This window comes from Rhincodon typus, chromosome 21 (assembly GCF_021869965.1).
Source record: "Rhincodon typus isolate 14 chromosome 21, sRhiTyp1.1, whole genome shotgun sequence".
NCBI lineage: Eukaryota > Metazoa > Chordata > Chondrichthyes > Orectolobiformes > Rhincodontidae > Rhincodon > Rhincodon typus.
In genome coordinates, this window is record NC_063352.1 from 50181272 (window position 1) to 50196739 (window position 15468).

At 43.4% G+C, this 15468-nt stretch overlaps 1 protein-coding gene across 1 annotated transcript in view; it reads right to left on the reverse strand.

Moving 5' to 3' along the window:
• The window catches only part of LOC109910406 (kinesin-like protein KIF19), a 247157-nt gene that overhangs the window by 64113 nt on the left and 167576 nt on the right, over positions 1 to 15468 (reverse strand). Inside the window, exons 13-14 of the mRNA XM_048609643.1 lie at positions 9101 to 9222; positions 859 to 1025 (exon numbers count right to left, since the gene is read on the reverse strand). Of these exons, the coding sequence (XP_048465600.1) occupies positions 859 to 1025; positions 9101 to 9222 (289 nt within the window). The remainder of the gene's footprint in view (positions 1 to 858; positions 1026 to 9100; positions 9223 to 15468) is intronic.

The following is a 15468-nucleotide window of genomic DNA, read 5'->3' on the forward strand; positions in this document are numbered from 1 at the left end:
ATTACTAAAAGACACAGGTATAAGCTAAAAGGGGGTAAGTTTAAAGGAGATGTGAGAGGGAAGTATTTTACACAGAGGGTAGTATGTGCCTGGAATGTGCTGCCAGAGGATGTGGTGGAGGCAGATACAATCGCAACATTTAAGATACATAAATAGGCAGACAACAGAGGGATATGAAGCATGGGGAGGTAAGAGGTTTTTAGTTTAGAAGGGTGCATATGTCAGCATAGGCTTTTTGGGCCGGTACTGTTCTTTGCTGTATGTTCTCTGCTCCTATGGTATTAGAGATATGGTGCTTCTGCCACATAGTAACATTGCAATTGTTAACTTCGTAGAATGCCTGTCAGGGAAAACCTACAAAATAATTACAACTGAAGTTTGAGCAGTTTCTTTATTCTGGGAGAACTGCAGCAATTGCTTCTGCTAAGCTCTTTGCTCAGTCATTAGGAAATGTATGCAGATAAATTATGCAGAAGTGACTGCATGTGATTTGGATTGCACCATCTGCAATTTGGAGGAAAAAAAGTACTCATTGAAAATAATAAATTAAATTATTCAGTAAGAAATGTAAATCAAGTTAAATAATTAGAATATGGCTTGTCATTTTTAAATCTTGGCAATCTTCACTTCAGTGGAGTTGACAAGAGCAAAGTGCAACATAAATTCACAAAGTATTCAACAACAGTCTAGATACACCGAAGGACATCTTGCATGGGTCTTTTCAAATACTGCAATTAAATTTCTATTCAAATGTTTCCTACTTCCCCATTGCTATACTGTTTCTCAGTCTGCATTATGCTCATGTTGGTTTGAATCGGGAATAGACTGATCATAATGGAAAAAGTGCTGCAATATTACCTGTCATGATCAGGGAGTACTGGAGGCAGAGAGTCTTTGACTCGAGCATGAAGCAGTTTCCTGTTCTCATGAACTGTCCTTGGTCTTATATCCTCTTTACTTCCTTCCAGCGCCAACACATAATCTTCTAGGTTCAGCTGTCGGGCAACATTCAGAAGAGTACAATCCTATAGGGCACACAATGTGCAAGCTTACAACATTACTGGGAAGTGCATCTGTGATTTTGTTAAGCTCATTGTCATATAATGCAGACAGAATACCAGGAGCACAGCCAAGAAACAGTCTGAGCAACTCTCTGTGCTGTTGAGTGGAAATAGTTTCAGGTCTATCCTAGGTTCAGTGTGATCAGCTGTCCATCAACTGTACATTTTGTGTTGATTGCCACTATCCACATTTACTTTATGAATGTTGGTGAGGGACGACGTAGAGACCCTAACTATGAAACTGAGATCCAGTCTCTATTGCTGTGACTTCCACATGTATGCATCTCCAATTGGTCCAAAGATGGTATAACATAAAAAGAGACCAAGCTTGGTTTTCTGTGCATAAACAGATTGAACCAGAATTCCTCAGCTCAATTGGTACAGCTACCACAACAATGTACAGTACTGGCGCACCCTTAACGCAGAAAAATATTCCTTAGGAGCTTCACAGTTGTGCAATCTGACAAGAAGCTGCACCGGGCTAATTAAATACTTGTTAGAATGGAACGGAAAGGCCTGGTCAAACAGATATAACACTGTGGAGCTGGAGGAGCACAGCAGGCCAGGCAGCATCAGAGGAGCAGGAAAGTTGACGTTTGGGTCAGGATCCTTCTTCAGAAATGGGGGAGGGGGAAAGGAGCTCCAAAATAAATAGAGGAGGGGTGGGGCTGGGGAAGGTAGGTGGGATGGTGATAGGTGAGTGCAGGTAGCTAGTGGTGGGGATTGGTCAGTGAGGTGGGAGGAGCGGATAGGTGGGAGAGAAGATGGACAGGTTGTGTCAGGGCAAGGAGGCGGGGATGATGGGGAGGGTTGGTCATGGGATGAGGCTGGGGGTGGGGAGATTTTGAAACTGGTAAAGTCCACATTGAGACCATTGGGCTGTAGGCTCCCAAGGTGGAATATGAGGTGCTGCTCCTCTAGTTTCCAGGTGGTGTAATTGTGATACTGGATGAGGCCCAGGTTGGACATGTCACCCAGGGAGTGGGAGAGGGAGTTGAAATGGTTTGCAACTGGAAGGTGTTATTTGTCGCAAACAGAGCGCAGGTGCTCTACAAAGCGGTCTCTGAGCCTCCGTTTGGTCTCACCAAAGTAGAGGAGGCCACGTCGGGAGCAGCGGATGCAATAGACCACATTGATGGATGTGCAGGTGAACCTCTGTCTGATGTGAAAGGTTTGTTTGGTGCCTTGGATGGAGGTAAGGCGGGAGGTATAGGCCTGGCCTGCTGTGCTCCTCCAGCTCCACACTGTTATCTCTGACTCTAGCATTGGCAGTTCTTACTATCTCTGGTCAAACAGATGGTTTCTCAGGAGCTGGAGAGGTATAAGAAGGCACATACAGAGACTGAGGACACAAAGAGGGAACAAAGGACTTTGGAATGCACAAGGTTGGAAAAATGCAGTGATCTTGATTTGTTGTAGTTCTGAGGAAGGTTCCAGAGTTAAGGATAGGTATGCTAGGTTTTGAACACTGGGGGACTGAATGAGTGTAGGCCACAGTTGATAGGTATTTGAAACTTAGTGCTGAATCAGATACAGGCAGCAGAGCTTTGGCTGAGCTGAAGATTATTCAGGGTAGAAGACAGCAGACTGATGAGAAATGGAATAATCTGAAGATTAGGAGAGGCATGGGTGAGGGGTTTAGATAATAGGCTAGAAGTCAGGAAGCATTAGCAAGATGGAAGTTGTTGGTTTTGCAATGGAGAAGATTAAAAACTTATACTTAAGTTTTTCATTTGAATGTGGAATGTGGGCATCACTGGCTAGACCAGAAGTTCTTGCCAATCCTTAAATGCCAATTGAGAGGGTGGTGACATGGTATCTTTTTAAACTGCTGCAGTCCATGTGGAAAATGTGATTCTTAATCAACATCTTTGTATCAGCCTGATGTAACTGAGCAACATGCTCAGCCACTTCAGAGGGCCATTAAGAGTCAATTATATTGCTGTGGGCCTGGAGTCACATGTAGCTCCAATTGGGTAAGGATGAATCAGTGAATCAAACTTCACAACCCTATCGCTTTCTAGTCATCACTACAAATCTAGGATTCTTTTAAGATTGTTTAATTGAATTTAAATTTCCTTAGCTGTCAGGTTAAGATTTGAACTCCCAGTGGCACAGTATTATTCAAGCCACTAAATTATTAGTCATTATCATTGTGGTATCCCTCCTACACGATGAATCAGAGAAGTTGGGACTGTTTCCCATTGAGAAAAGATTAAGAAGATAACTGTTTGAAGTATGCAAATCTCACAGGTGGTTTATCGAGTAAATTTAAAGAAACTGCTCCCATGTCGAAAGATTAGAGAACCAAAGGAATGTAATTTCTGAGAGTGTGGAGAAAGCAGATTGAATTGTGTCCTTCAAAAGACATTCAGATAATTATCTGAAGAGAAAAAAAAATTGCAAGTGTTTGAGGAAAAGGAAACGGAGTATGAACAGTTGAGTTGTGATGTAAATGTGGGATTTATATATTTACATACATTTTAATATCATTTATTTTAGAGTTTGGATTTTGAAGAAATGGCATGTGGACTTTGGTCTGTATTTCTATGAAGGAGTTTAACAATTAATTTGTAAGATTTCCACCGCCAAGATCATTTCTTTTATAACACAATATAAAAGACAGATTTCCTGGAATACAATGGGGTTTTATTGCAATTGAGAGAATTTTATCAACAAACAAAGTAAACAGATATGCATTAGGTTTAAGTTCAAAGGATCTAATTTTTTTTATGACTTAGAATAAAACACCCATAACTTGAAAAAACCTTTTGGTTTTTCAGTTTGCAGAAGTCCTGGGTGATACTGGATGCATAATAGAATTTCTCCCAAAAAAGGAGATAGTTTAAAACTGTTAATAAATATGTTAGCTCAGTGTAAAGAGCTTATTTTGAAAGTTCCAGGCCAGAAGTGCTTGGTTAAAATCCGGAAGGGGTAATTTGAAGTTCAAAATGTTTTAGCTCGGCTATATGAAGACTCAAGATAAATCCTATCAGATTCTAAAGAATGGGGAATGAAGCCACAATTAAGCCCTATGGATACGGTAGAGCAGGGAATTCTCTCTGGAATGAGTATCCTAAAGGCGTACTGATGGGATCCTTGGGATTATATTTTATTATATGTTTTGAAATCTTTAAATTTGTGTCTATGGATATGGTTTGGTACATTCTGTTTCTTCTTCATTTCTTTGGTGTAATAAACGTAGTTTTATTGTTACAGTTGAATTTTCAGCATTGTGTGTTTGTGTTTAAGTGAGAGACAACCTTGTTAAAACTAAAAAAAACTAAAATATGATCTATCAAGCCAGATTTCAGACTGGGATCTGACTTGTCCAGTAATAACATCAACTGAATTCAGAACATGATGCTGATCTCAATCTGCAATTTTTTCTACTAATCCAATGGATATGGGCATCACTGGTTCAGCTAGCATTTACTTACTACCCCAAATTGCCCTCAAGAAGGTGGTAGTGAGCTACGACCTGTAACTGCTGCAGTCCACGTGCTGTAGGTTGACCTGCAATGCTGTTACAGAGGGATTTTCTGGATTTTGACCCAGTCACACTGAAGGAAAAGTGATGCATTTCCAAGTCAAGACAGTAAGTGGCTTGGAGTGGAACTTGCAAGTGGTGGTATTCCCATGTATCTGGTGCCTTTGTTCTTCGACTTGGCAGTATTCATTTGGAAGGTGCTGTCTAAGGATCTTTGGTGAATTCCTGCTTAGCTTCAATGATTAAACAGAATTACTCCTTGGCATCTTGCCCTATCACTCAGGATTGAGTGCCAGCTCTCTGCAATCTACCTCATCTTAACCATCAAGCAGCACATTGGTGCTTGAATGCTCTTTTTATGGCTAGATCTTGCTCGGTGGATTTTCACTCTGAGTGCTGGGTTGGAAGCCATGTCAAATGGGGATGCTTTCGAGTCCAGTACCTTGCCACCTATCCTTAAGCTACACCTAGGTCAAGATTGGTGCTGGCAAGTGGGAAAATGAGCAGTTTTAAATATTTTTAAAAGTGCAGCAAGGAATGAGGCTACTTCTTTGGAGGGTGTCATTTTGACCATTGCGTTGCAACCGCCAATATCACCAACACCACCCCACAACCCCACCCCAAAAAAATGAACCACTGGACTCCTACCTCCTGACCTGCACTTTACAACCGGTTCTACAACCACCTTGTTCCCCTTCTTAAGCTGCTTGAACCCTCCCTGCCCATTGTCTACCACCAGCCCCAGATACCTGGGTCAGGAATCCACTGGGTCCTTCATTTGTGATCTGCCTCCAATCCTCACATTGCCCACCCCACAGCTCTTGAAGTTGGAACTGCAATAATTTAGCCGTGCGCACTGTGTTACGGCTGTGTAAAGTGTTCATCAGTCTGTTAGCCGGCCCAATGGTGTTTCATCGTCGGGGAGGAGTAAACAGTCTACCCTTCTGCCCATAACACTCTGGCCTCGGTCTCCATGCTCTGTTCTAACAGTCTCACACTCCGTGTGAAAATGCAGGTCTGTCTTCTCCTTGGTTGATTGACTGCCAGAGACCAGGACTCTCCAAAACAATGGTTTCTTTCCGAATATTCAGACAAGCCAATAAACCGCCTATTGTTTAAACTTTGGGAAAAACAACTTTCACTTAGCATATTAATGACCATTCATCCTGGCAAGCTTTTTTAACCACTATGTATTGTCCTTATAAAGCCAGCAGTGACAGAAATTCCTTCTAAATCCTGTCTGGAAATAAATGGTCAAGATAAAACCCAAGATTCCATTTCCATTTCTGTTTTGGGTCACTGTTTCTGTTTTTTGTAGTGACTGTAACTATTGGAACCTCACAAGTTGGCTAAACAGAACTTCCTTTGCTTTCTTATCATGTAAACATATGACAGAAATAATTTGTATTTTTAACATGCATAAGCCAGCAAATCAACTACTGAAATAAATCTTAGAAGACTGGGGTGGGTGAATGTCAAGGGAGGAGAAAGCAGTTATTTCACGATAGCCTGCAACACTCTTCCTCCACCATAAACTGCTGTTGAAACTGTCACAGAATTGTACAGCACAGAAGGCCATTCAACCCATTGTGCCTGCTCCACAGAACATAGAACAGTACAGTACAGTACAGGCCCTTCGGCCCACGATGTTGTGCCGACTTATTATCCGACTCTAAGATGAAACTACCCTACTTCTTACTTCAAATAATCTGTACTTTCTTCATTGACTTGCAGGCTTCTCAATTTCAGATATATATTCAAATTCTCTTTTGGAAGTTACTACTCACGGTGCTTCCACCTTTAGTTGTAAAGAGGAAAGATTTGATTTCCTCTGTTCATTAATACCAGATAAATGTTATCTAGAAGGATTGAAATGAAATCATTTCAAACCTTGTTGCTCTAAGCATGAGATGACAGCCTTCTTTATTTTTAAATCACTGTAATGGTGATAATTATATAGAATTAAATAGACCTTCCAGCACCGAAACCGATCAGAGACTACATCATATCAGGTCCTGCTCACCTTTAGTCTTTCAAACTTTTTCAGGATGCTGCATCTATTGTGGTGCAAAGAGTGCATATGCGAAAAGAGGTACTGCCGTCATTCAGAAGCGAAGGAAAGTAGCAGCCAGCCTCAAAGATGTCACTGTCAGAAGTTCTGATGAAATAGTTTGTCAGAGGTTTCATGTGATGCCAGACTCAGGAAGGTGGAAGTGAAGGCTGGGGCTGATAAAGTGGAGCCTCCCTCCCTGATGGTGCCTGCAGAGTAGGTCTCCTCAACTGCTGCTCCTTCGTTACGGCCCAGCCCTGTTCAGTCCCCAACCTGTTATTATTATCTAATAATGGTCTGAAGGAATGCCTTACACCTAATGGAATGAGGGACCAGGTGCTGGACATATTAATGAAATAAACTGGACCCGAAACATTAGCTGTGCGTTCTCTCCACAGATGCTGCCAGAGTTTTCCTAGCAGTTCCTGTTTTTGTTTCTGATGCCCAGCATCTGCAGTTCTTTGGTTTGTTTTCTTCTGTTTAAATACAGTTGTCTTCCAGAGTATAACATTGGTGGCAGAGGCTGGTTGAAATGTAGAGTTTTGATGTATGATTATCTGCCCCTGTTTTCTGAAAACAAGTTTCATGATCTGTGGAAGAATGAAGTTATAATATAGACCTGGGTTACTTCTTTACCAAAAAGGAAGCAAGGTGTGGCCTTCAGCAATTTTATTACTGTACAGAAGCCAGATAGAATTTTTTTTTTTGGAAATGGAGCCTGATTATTCGAACGTGGATGAAGGTTTGGACGGATTGTTAACCTTCATGGATGAAATTTATCAAAAAGGTGATTTATCGACTGATTATGATGAATGGTCAGACTTTGACAAATGTATAAAAACTGAGGAAGAGAACACAATGGAAGTTAATAGGTTGAGTCTTACAGCACATAACTCTTAAGTCAGTCTAACATCGGGGTGGGAAATCAAAGAGATGACCAGGTGCATAGATGAGGTTTGATGTAGTCTACTTGGACTTCAGCAAACGTTTTGATAAGATCACACACGGAAGACTGATAGCAAAGGTAAAAACCCACGGCGCAGGATAGGTAGATAAAGAGAATAAGAAGGCATATGGGACACTTGTCTTTATTAGCTGTGGACCTAGAGCTTGAGAACATGTAGGTTATACTGGAACTGTATAATACATTGGTTAGGCCACAGCTAAAGTATTGTGTGCAGTCTGGAATCGACATTACAGTTGGAGTGTGATAATACTGTGTGCAGAGGAGATTTACCAGGATGTTGCCTGGACTGGACAGTTTCAGTTACAAAGAGAGATTAGACAGATTGGAGTCATTTTCTTTAATGCAGAGAATGTGGAGAGGGGACACTATGAGGGGCATAGATAGGGTTGACAGGATCTTCCCTTGATGAAGAGATAAATGACCAGAGGTCATAGATTTAAGCTAAGGGGCAGAAAGTTTAGAGGAGATGTGAGAAAGAACTTTTTTTTAACCAAGAATGTGGTAGGTATCTGGAGCTGACTGTTTTTAAGGGTGTTAGAGGCAGAAACCCTCATAACTTTAAAGAAATATTTTGATGTACACTGGCAATGCCAAGGTGTACAAACAATGGACCAAATGCTGGAAAATGGGATTGCAATAGTTATGTGGTTGAAACTTGATGGCCAAAGGGCCTTTTCCTGAGCTGTGGATCTGTGATTATGCTTTATGATCTCCTGACTCTCCAGATCCTGTCCATCATCTATAAGGCATGAGTGAGGGGTGTGATGGAATATTCCACAATTGCCCAGATGAGTACAGTTCTAACAGCCCTCAAGAAGCTTGACACCCAGCCACCATTATCAACATTCAGTCTCACCACAATCGACTCACAGCAGCAGTAATATATTCCATTAAGAAGCACAGCAATAACTCAAGAAGGCTTCTCTGACATCATCTTCCAACCCTGCAATCTCTACCACCTAGAGGGACAAGGGCATGGGAAAACCACATCCTGCAAGTTCCCCTCCAAGCCACTCACCATCCTGACTTGGAAATATCATCGTCATCATCATAGAATCCCTATAGGGTGGAAACAGGCTCTTTGGCCCAACAAGTCCACACCAATATGCTGTTGTTCCTTCAATATCACTGGATCAATGTCCTGGAACCTATTCCCTAATGGCATTGTGGGTCTACTTACACCAAGGACTGCAGTGGTTCAAGAAATCAACTCACTGCCACCATTTCCAGAGCAATTAAGACAATAAATGTTGGCCCAGACAGCAATGATGAGGTCCCATGAACGAATAAAAATATAAACGCTAATTGGTGTTGTTTAAAATCTATTGATATGTGTTGTCGATATACTTTTGGTTATTAACCCAGTGCATAGTCATAAACAAGGCATTACCTTGAAAAATTAGCATTTCTCCTAACAACTCAGAAACTATGGTGAATGCTAAAGATCTAGTAACCACTTTATTTATTCTTTGACGCCAAAATAGTCACATAAAAATCAGCTGTTGATGTGAACAGTACAGTAGTTAAATTACCCTCAATGTGTTGGAGGTGATTTTGTGGAGGGTGATCAGGCTGTCTAGTGTCCCCTCCTCCATCTCTTGCCAATACATGGTGTAGAGGTTGTGCAGTTGCTGTGGAATTTGGATGTTGTGATCTAGAGGAAAACAGAAGTAGCATCAGCAGCTGTACACATGTGCAAATACTATTCCCAAACCAGGGCAAACACTTATTCTGATTAATGTTGCTGAAATTAGCTGACGGCTTTAGAAGGATGGTCACAACATTATGAACGAGTAGGAATTCTGCCAATATTCAAAAGAGAATTAAGAACTTAAATTGAGTCTATACATGAATTTTACACTATCAGTACAAAAACAGCAAAACCTCCTGAAACCACAAATCATTAAACAAGCTTCCTAAATAGCCAGTGTAATTCAAATGCTTTCTCCATGTTTATATTCCATCAGTGACTGTTTCTATTTTACTCTGAGCAGTCTATCCACTTCAGTTGATGTCAATCACTCTGGCTATAAGTATCTAATTCTATGCACAACTGTGCTCCTTGCATGTCGAAGAGATCTAACTAGATGTAACTATTGGGGTGCCACAGGGTTCTTTGGGCCCCAGCTATTTACAATCTATATTAATGACTTGCATGTAGGGATAGAGGGTACTATAGCCAAATTTGCAGATGACAATAAAATAGGTTGGAAAGTAAGTTGCAATGAAGAAATAAGAAATTTAGAAATTAGAAATGGGTAGGTTAGGTGACTGGGCCAAAATTTGGCATGTGGAGTTTATAGAATCATAGAATCCCTACAGTGTGGAAGCAGGCCATTTGGCCCATCAAATCCACACTGACTCACTGAAGAGCATCCCGCCTAGATCCATTCTCCTATCCTATCCCTGTAACCCTACATTTCCCATGGTTAATCCACCTAGCCTGCGCATCCCTGGACAGTATGGGCAATTTAGCATGGCCGATCTACTTAACCTGCACACCTTTGGATTGTGGATGTGTGAGGTTACCCACTTTGGATGGAAGAATAAAAAAGCAACTTGTTATCTAGATGGAGAGAAACTTCAAAATGCATTAGTTAAGAAGGATCTGGGTGCCCTCATGCCTGAGTCACAGAAAGCGAGTATGCAGGGGCAGCAAGTAATAAGGAAGGCAAATGGAATTTTGGCATTTATTGCAAAAGGAATGGAGGATAAAAGCAGGCAAGTGGTGTAATTGTACAAGGCATAGTGATACCACATCTGGAGCATTGTTTACACAGTTTTGATCCACTTACTTAAGGAAAAATGTAATTGCATTGGAGACACTTCAGAGAAGGTTCACTAGATTAATTCCAGAGATTGAGCACTTTAGATCCACACTCACTAGAGTTTAGGAGGGTGAGAGGAAATCTATTACACGATGCTAAAGGGGAATGACAAATTATGCCCCCTTATGGGGCAATCTAGAATGAGAGCTCACAGTTTCAGGCTAGAAGGTGGTAGAATTTAAAAGAGACGAGAAGAAATTACTTCTCTGAAAGGGTGGTGAATCTGTAATTCACTAGCCCAGAGTGTGGTAGATACTGAATATATTTAAGGAGGAGACAGTCAGATTTTAAAGTAGCAATGGGTTGAAGGGTTATGGAAAGTGTACCGAAAAGTGGAGTTGAGGCCGAGATGAGATCATCTATGATTGTATTCAATGGCAGAGCAGGCTCAAGGGACTGCACTGCTTGTTCCTAGTTCTTATGACTAGCCAATTGGCCTCTTTCTATGCTATAACCATTCCATAATTTAATGACTGAAGCAACATAAAAACAGAAGCAAGCTAATTCAGCTCCGCAGGCATGTTGCTCCATTCAGTTAGATCATGGCTCATCCGCACCTCAACTCCATTAATGTACCTTTGAACAAGTTCCTTTGATAAACATACATTCAAGTATCAAGGGCTATAGCTCATTGCTGCCTTAGATCAGAACATTAAGAGTTCAAGGTCATCCCTCAATATTTCAATACATCATTTAGGCTGGTATTAGGGGTGATGTGCTTAATTAGTACCTTAAAATCAAGGCTGTGTCTGCCCTTACAAACAACGCAACAAATCCCAAGGTACTATCCAAGGAAAAGCAGAGGGAATTCTCCTGGGTGTCTGCCCAATTTTCCTCATTCAACCAATACTGAGACCAGATCATCTGATTTGTGAATCAGACCGCTACATGAGAATTGGTTGGTGTGTTTTCTATGTTAGGAACAATGCTTCAAAAGTATTGCAGTGGCTAAAAATCAATTGGAACATCCTGGGATTGTGAAAAGTACTATGTAAATGCAAAACCTTTTTTCTTTTAATGAAACTGTTTCATTCTGTCTTGAAAATGTCAATTGGCCAACCATTTTGGGGTAAAAGAGGTTATATTACCCTTTCCAAGAGCAAGTGTTTACCTCTGATATATCACCAACATTCCCTGATATATCCCCTGATGTTCCCGAACTATTCCTGAAATTCTCTGATATATCCCCAGATGTAACCCGATCCTAAATAAAAGCCAAAAGATTTGCAGATGCTGTAAATCAGGAGCAAAAACAGAAGTTGCTGGAAAAGCTTAGCAGGTCTGGAAGCATCTGGAAAGAAAAATCAGAGTTAAGGTTTCAAGTCCAGTAACCCGATCCTAAATGGCCCATCCCAGTGTGAGGAATCCTGTGTCTAGATTCCTCACTAGCAGAAATTGTTTCTCTGTCTATCTAAAAACTTTTGGAGATCTGTTGCCACTCCCTCAGTTTCTCTGGGTCAAAATTCTAGAACACCCTCCCTAACAGCATTGAGAGTGTACGCACACTAAATGGACTTCAGTGGGTTTGAAACGGCATTGCGCCACCACCTTCTCCAGGACAAATTGTGTTGGGCAATAAATGCTGGTCCAGCCAGCAAAATCCATATCAAAAACAGAGAGTCATGAACACAGTCAATTCCATCACGTAAACCAGTCCCCCTTCAATTAACTTCATCCACATTTTCCACTGCATCATGAAAACAACCATCAAAATCAAAGACCCCTCCCACTCCAGTTATACTTTCCACCCTCTTCTGTTGGGCACAAGGTATAAGCAGAAAATATAAGGTATAAGAAAGTATGCATGTATGAACAGATTCAAGAACAGCTTCTACCCTGCTGTTATCAGACTTCTGAATGGACTTCTTTAATGTTAATGTTGATCGCTCTGTGCATCTTCTCGGCAGCTGTAACATTGTATCCTGCAGTCTGTTCTGTTACCCTGATGCAGTACAGTATAATCTGCCTGTAACGCATATCAGACAATACTTTTCACTGTACCTAGATACATGTGACAGTAATAAATCAAACCAAATCAAAATCATATTATGACACTTGTGGTTTCCTTTGAGTGCTACCTTTCATTGGTGGTACACATCTCTGATGATGTCTCTGCCAATCACTGATTTGACAGGTTTAAATGAGTGTTTAGCCTCCAATGCTCTCAAGTCCCATCAGGATTTCCTCCCACTGAAGCAAGTGGTCCTATTATAAAGCTATTGAATTGTAACAGTAAAGCTTTGTCATTAATACCTCAGGTAGAAAAAGAACAATTTTAAGAGAGTGGCTGTTCATTCAGTTAACCACAATTCTTTAATTTTCAAAGGTAACAAGGTGTAGAGCTGGATGAACACAGCAGGCCAAGCAGCATCAGAGGAGCAGGAAAGCTGACGTTTCGGGTCGAGACCCTTCTTCAGAAATGGGGGAGGGGAAGGGGATTCTGAAATAAATAGGGAGAGAGGGGAAGGCGGATAGAAGATGGATAAAGGAGAAGATAGGTGGAGAGGAGATAGACAGGTCAAAGAGGCGGGGTTGGAGCCAGTAAAGTGAATGTAGGTGGGGAGTTAAGGAGGGGATAGGTCGGTCCAGGGAGGACCAACAGGTCAAGGAGGGGGATGAGGTTAGTGGGTAGGAGATGGGGGTGGAGCTTGAGGTGGGAGGAATGGTTAGGGAGGCGGGGACGAGCTGGGTTGGTTTTGGGATGCGGTCAGGGGAGATTTTGAAATTGATACCTTTGGGCTGCAGGGTTCCCAAGTGAAATATGAGATGCTGTTCCTGCAGCTTTTGGGTGGCATCATTGTGGCAATGCAGGAGGCCCAGGATGGACATGTCATCCAAGGAGTGGGAGGGGGAGTTGAAATGGTTCGCGACTGGGAGGTGTAGTTGTTTGTTGCGAACCGAGCGTAGGTGTTCCGCAAAGCAGTCCCCAAGCCTCCGCTTGGTTTCCCCGATGTAGAGGAGGCCACAACGGGATACAGTATACCACATTAGCAGATGTGCAGGTGAACATCTGTTTGATGTGGAAGGTCTTCTTAGGGCCTGGGATGGGGGTTAGGGGGAAGGTGTAGGGGCAGGTGTAGCACTTGCTCTGGTTGCAGGGAAAAGTGCCGGGGGTGGTGGGGCTGGAGAGGAGTGTGGAGCAGACAAGGGGGTCATGGAGAGAGTGGTCCCTCCGAATAGCAGATAAGGGTGGGGAGGGAAAAATGTCTTTGGTAGTGGGGTCAGATTGCAGATGGCGGAAATGTCGGAGGATGATCGTTAGATTCGGAGGTTGGTGGGGTGGTACGTGAGGACGAGGGGGATTCTGTTTTGGTTGTTATTGCGGGTAGGGGGTGTGAGGGATGAGTTGCGGGAAATGCGATATACACGGTCATAGGCATTTTCGACCACTGTGGAGGGGAAGTTGCGGTCCTTGGAAAACAAGGACATCTGGGATGTCCGGCAGTGGAATGCCTCCTCTCGGGAGCAGATGCGGCGGAGGCGAAGGAATTGGGAATAGGGGATGGCCTTTTTGCAGGAAGGTGGGTGAGAGGAGGTGTATTCTAGGTAGCTGTGGGAGTCGGTAGGCTTGAAATGGATAACGGTTTCCAGGTGGATGCCAGAGATGGAGACAGAGAGGTCCAGGAAGGAGAGAGAGGTATCAGAGATGGTGCAGGTGAACTTAAGGTTGGGGTGGAAGGTGTTAGTGAAGTGGATGAACTGTTCGAGCTCCTCGTGGGAGCACGAGGCGGCGCCGATACAGTCATCGATGTAACGGAGGAAGAGGTGGGGGATAGGGCCAGTGTAGCTTTGGAAGAGGGATTGTTCCACGTATCCTACAAAGAGGCAGGCATAGCTTGGGCCCATGCGGGTACCCATGCCTTGACCAATGAAGGCCAGCATGCTAAATGCCTTCTTCACCACCCTGTCCACCTGTGAGGCCACTTTCAATGATCTATCTCTAACTGCCGTTGAGACATCGATCGCCTCAACCTCTCCACACCTCTCACCCACTCCAACCTCTCCCCCACAGAAGGTGCAGCCCTCCGCTCCAATCCCAACCTCAACATAAAACCCGCGGACAAGGGAGGCGCAGTGGTAGTATGGCGCACTGACCTCTACATCGCTGAGGCCAGACACCAGCTCTCTGACACCTCCTCCTACCACCCCCTTGATCATGATCCCACCCCCCCACCACAAAACCATCATCTCCCAAACCATCCACAACCTCATCACTTCAGGTGACTTCCCACCCACAGCCTCTAACCTCATCATTCCCCAACCCCGCACCACCCATTTCTATCTCCTTCCCAAAATCCACTAACCTGACTGCCCTGGTCGACCCATTGTCTCCACCTGCTCCTGCCCCACCGAACTTATCTCCACCTATCTCAACTTCATTTTCTCCCCCTTGGTCCAGGAACTCCCTACCTACGTCTGTGACACCACCCACACCCTCCACCTCCTCCAAAACCTTCAATTCCCTGGTCCCCAACACCTCATCTTTACCATGGACGTCCAGTCCCTATACAACTACATTCCCCATGGAGATGGCCTAAAGGCCCTCCGCTTCTTCCTGTCCTGCAGGCCTGACCAGTCCCCCTCCACTGAGACCCTCATCTGCTTAGCCGAATTTGTCCTCACCCTTAACAACTTCTCTTTCAATTCCTCCCAATTCCTACAGACAAAGGGAGTAGACATGGGCCCAAGCTATGCCTGCCTCTTTGTAGGATATGTGGAACAAGCCCTCTTCCAAAGCTACACTGGCCCTATCCCCCACCTCTTCCTCTGCTACATCGATGACTGTATCGGCACCACCTCGTGCTCCCACGAGGAGCTCGAACAGTTCATCCACTTCACTAATACCTTCCACCCCAACCTTAAGTTCACCTGCACCATCTCTGATACCTCTCTCTCCTTCCTGGACACCTCTGTCTCCATCTCTGGCATCCACCTGGAAACCGATATCCATTTCAAGCCTACCGACTCCCATAGCTACCTAGAATACACCTCCTCTCACCCACCTTCCTGCAAAAAGGCCATCCCCTATTCCCAATTCCTTCGCCTCCACCGCATCTGCTCCCGAGATGAGG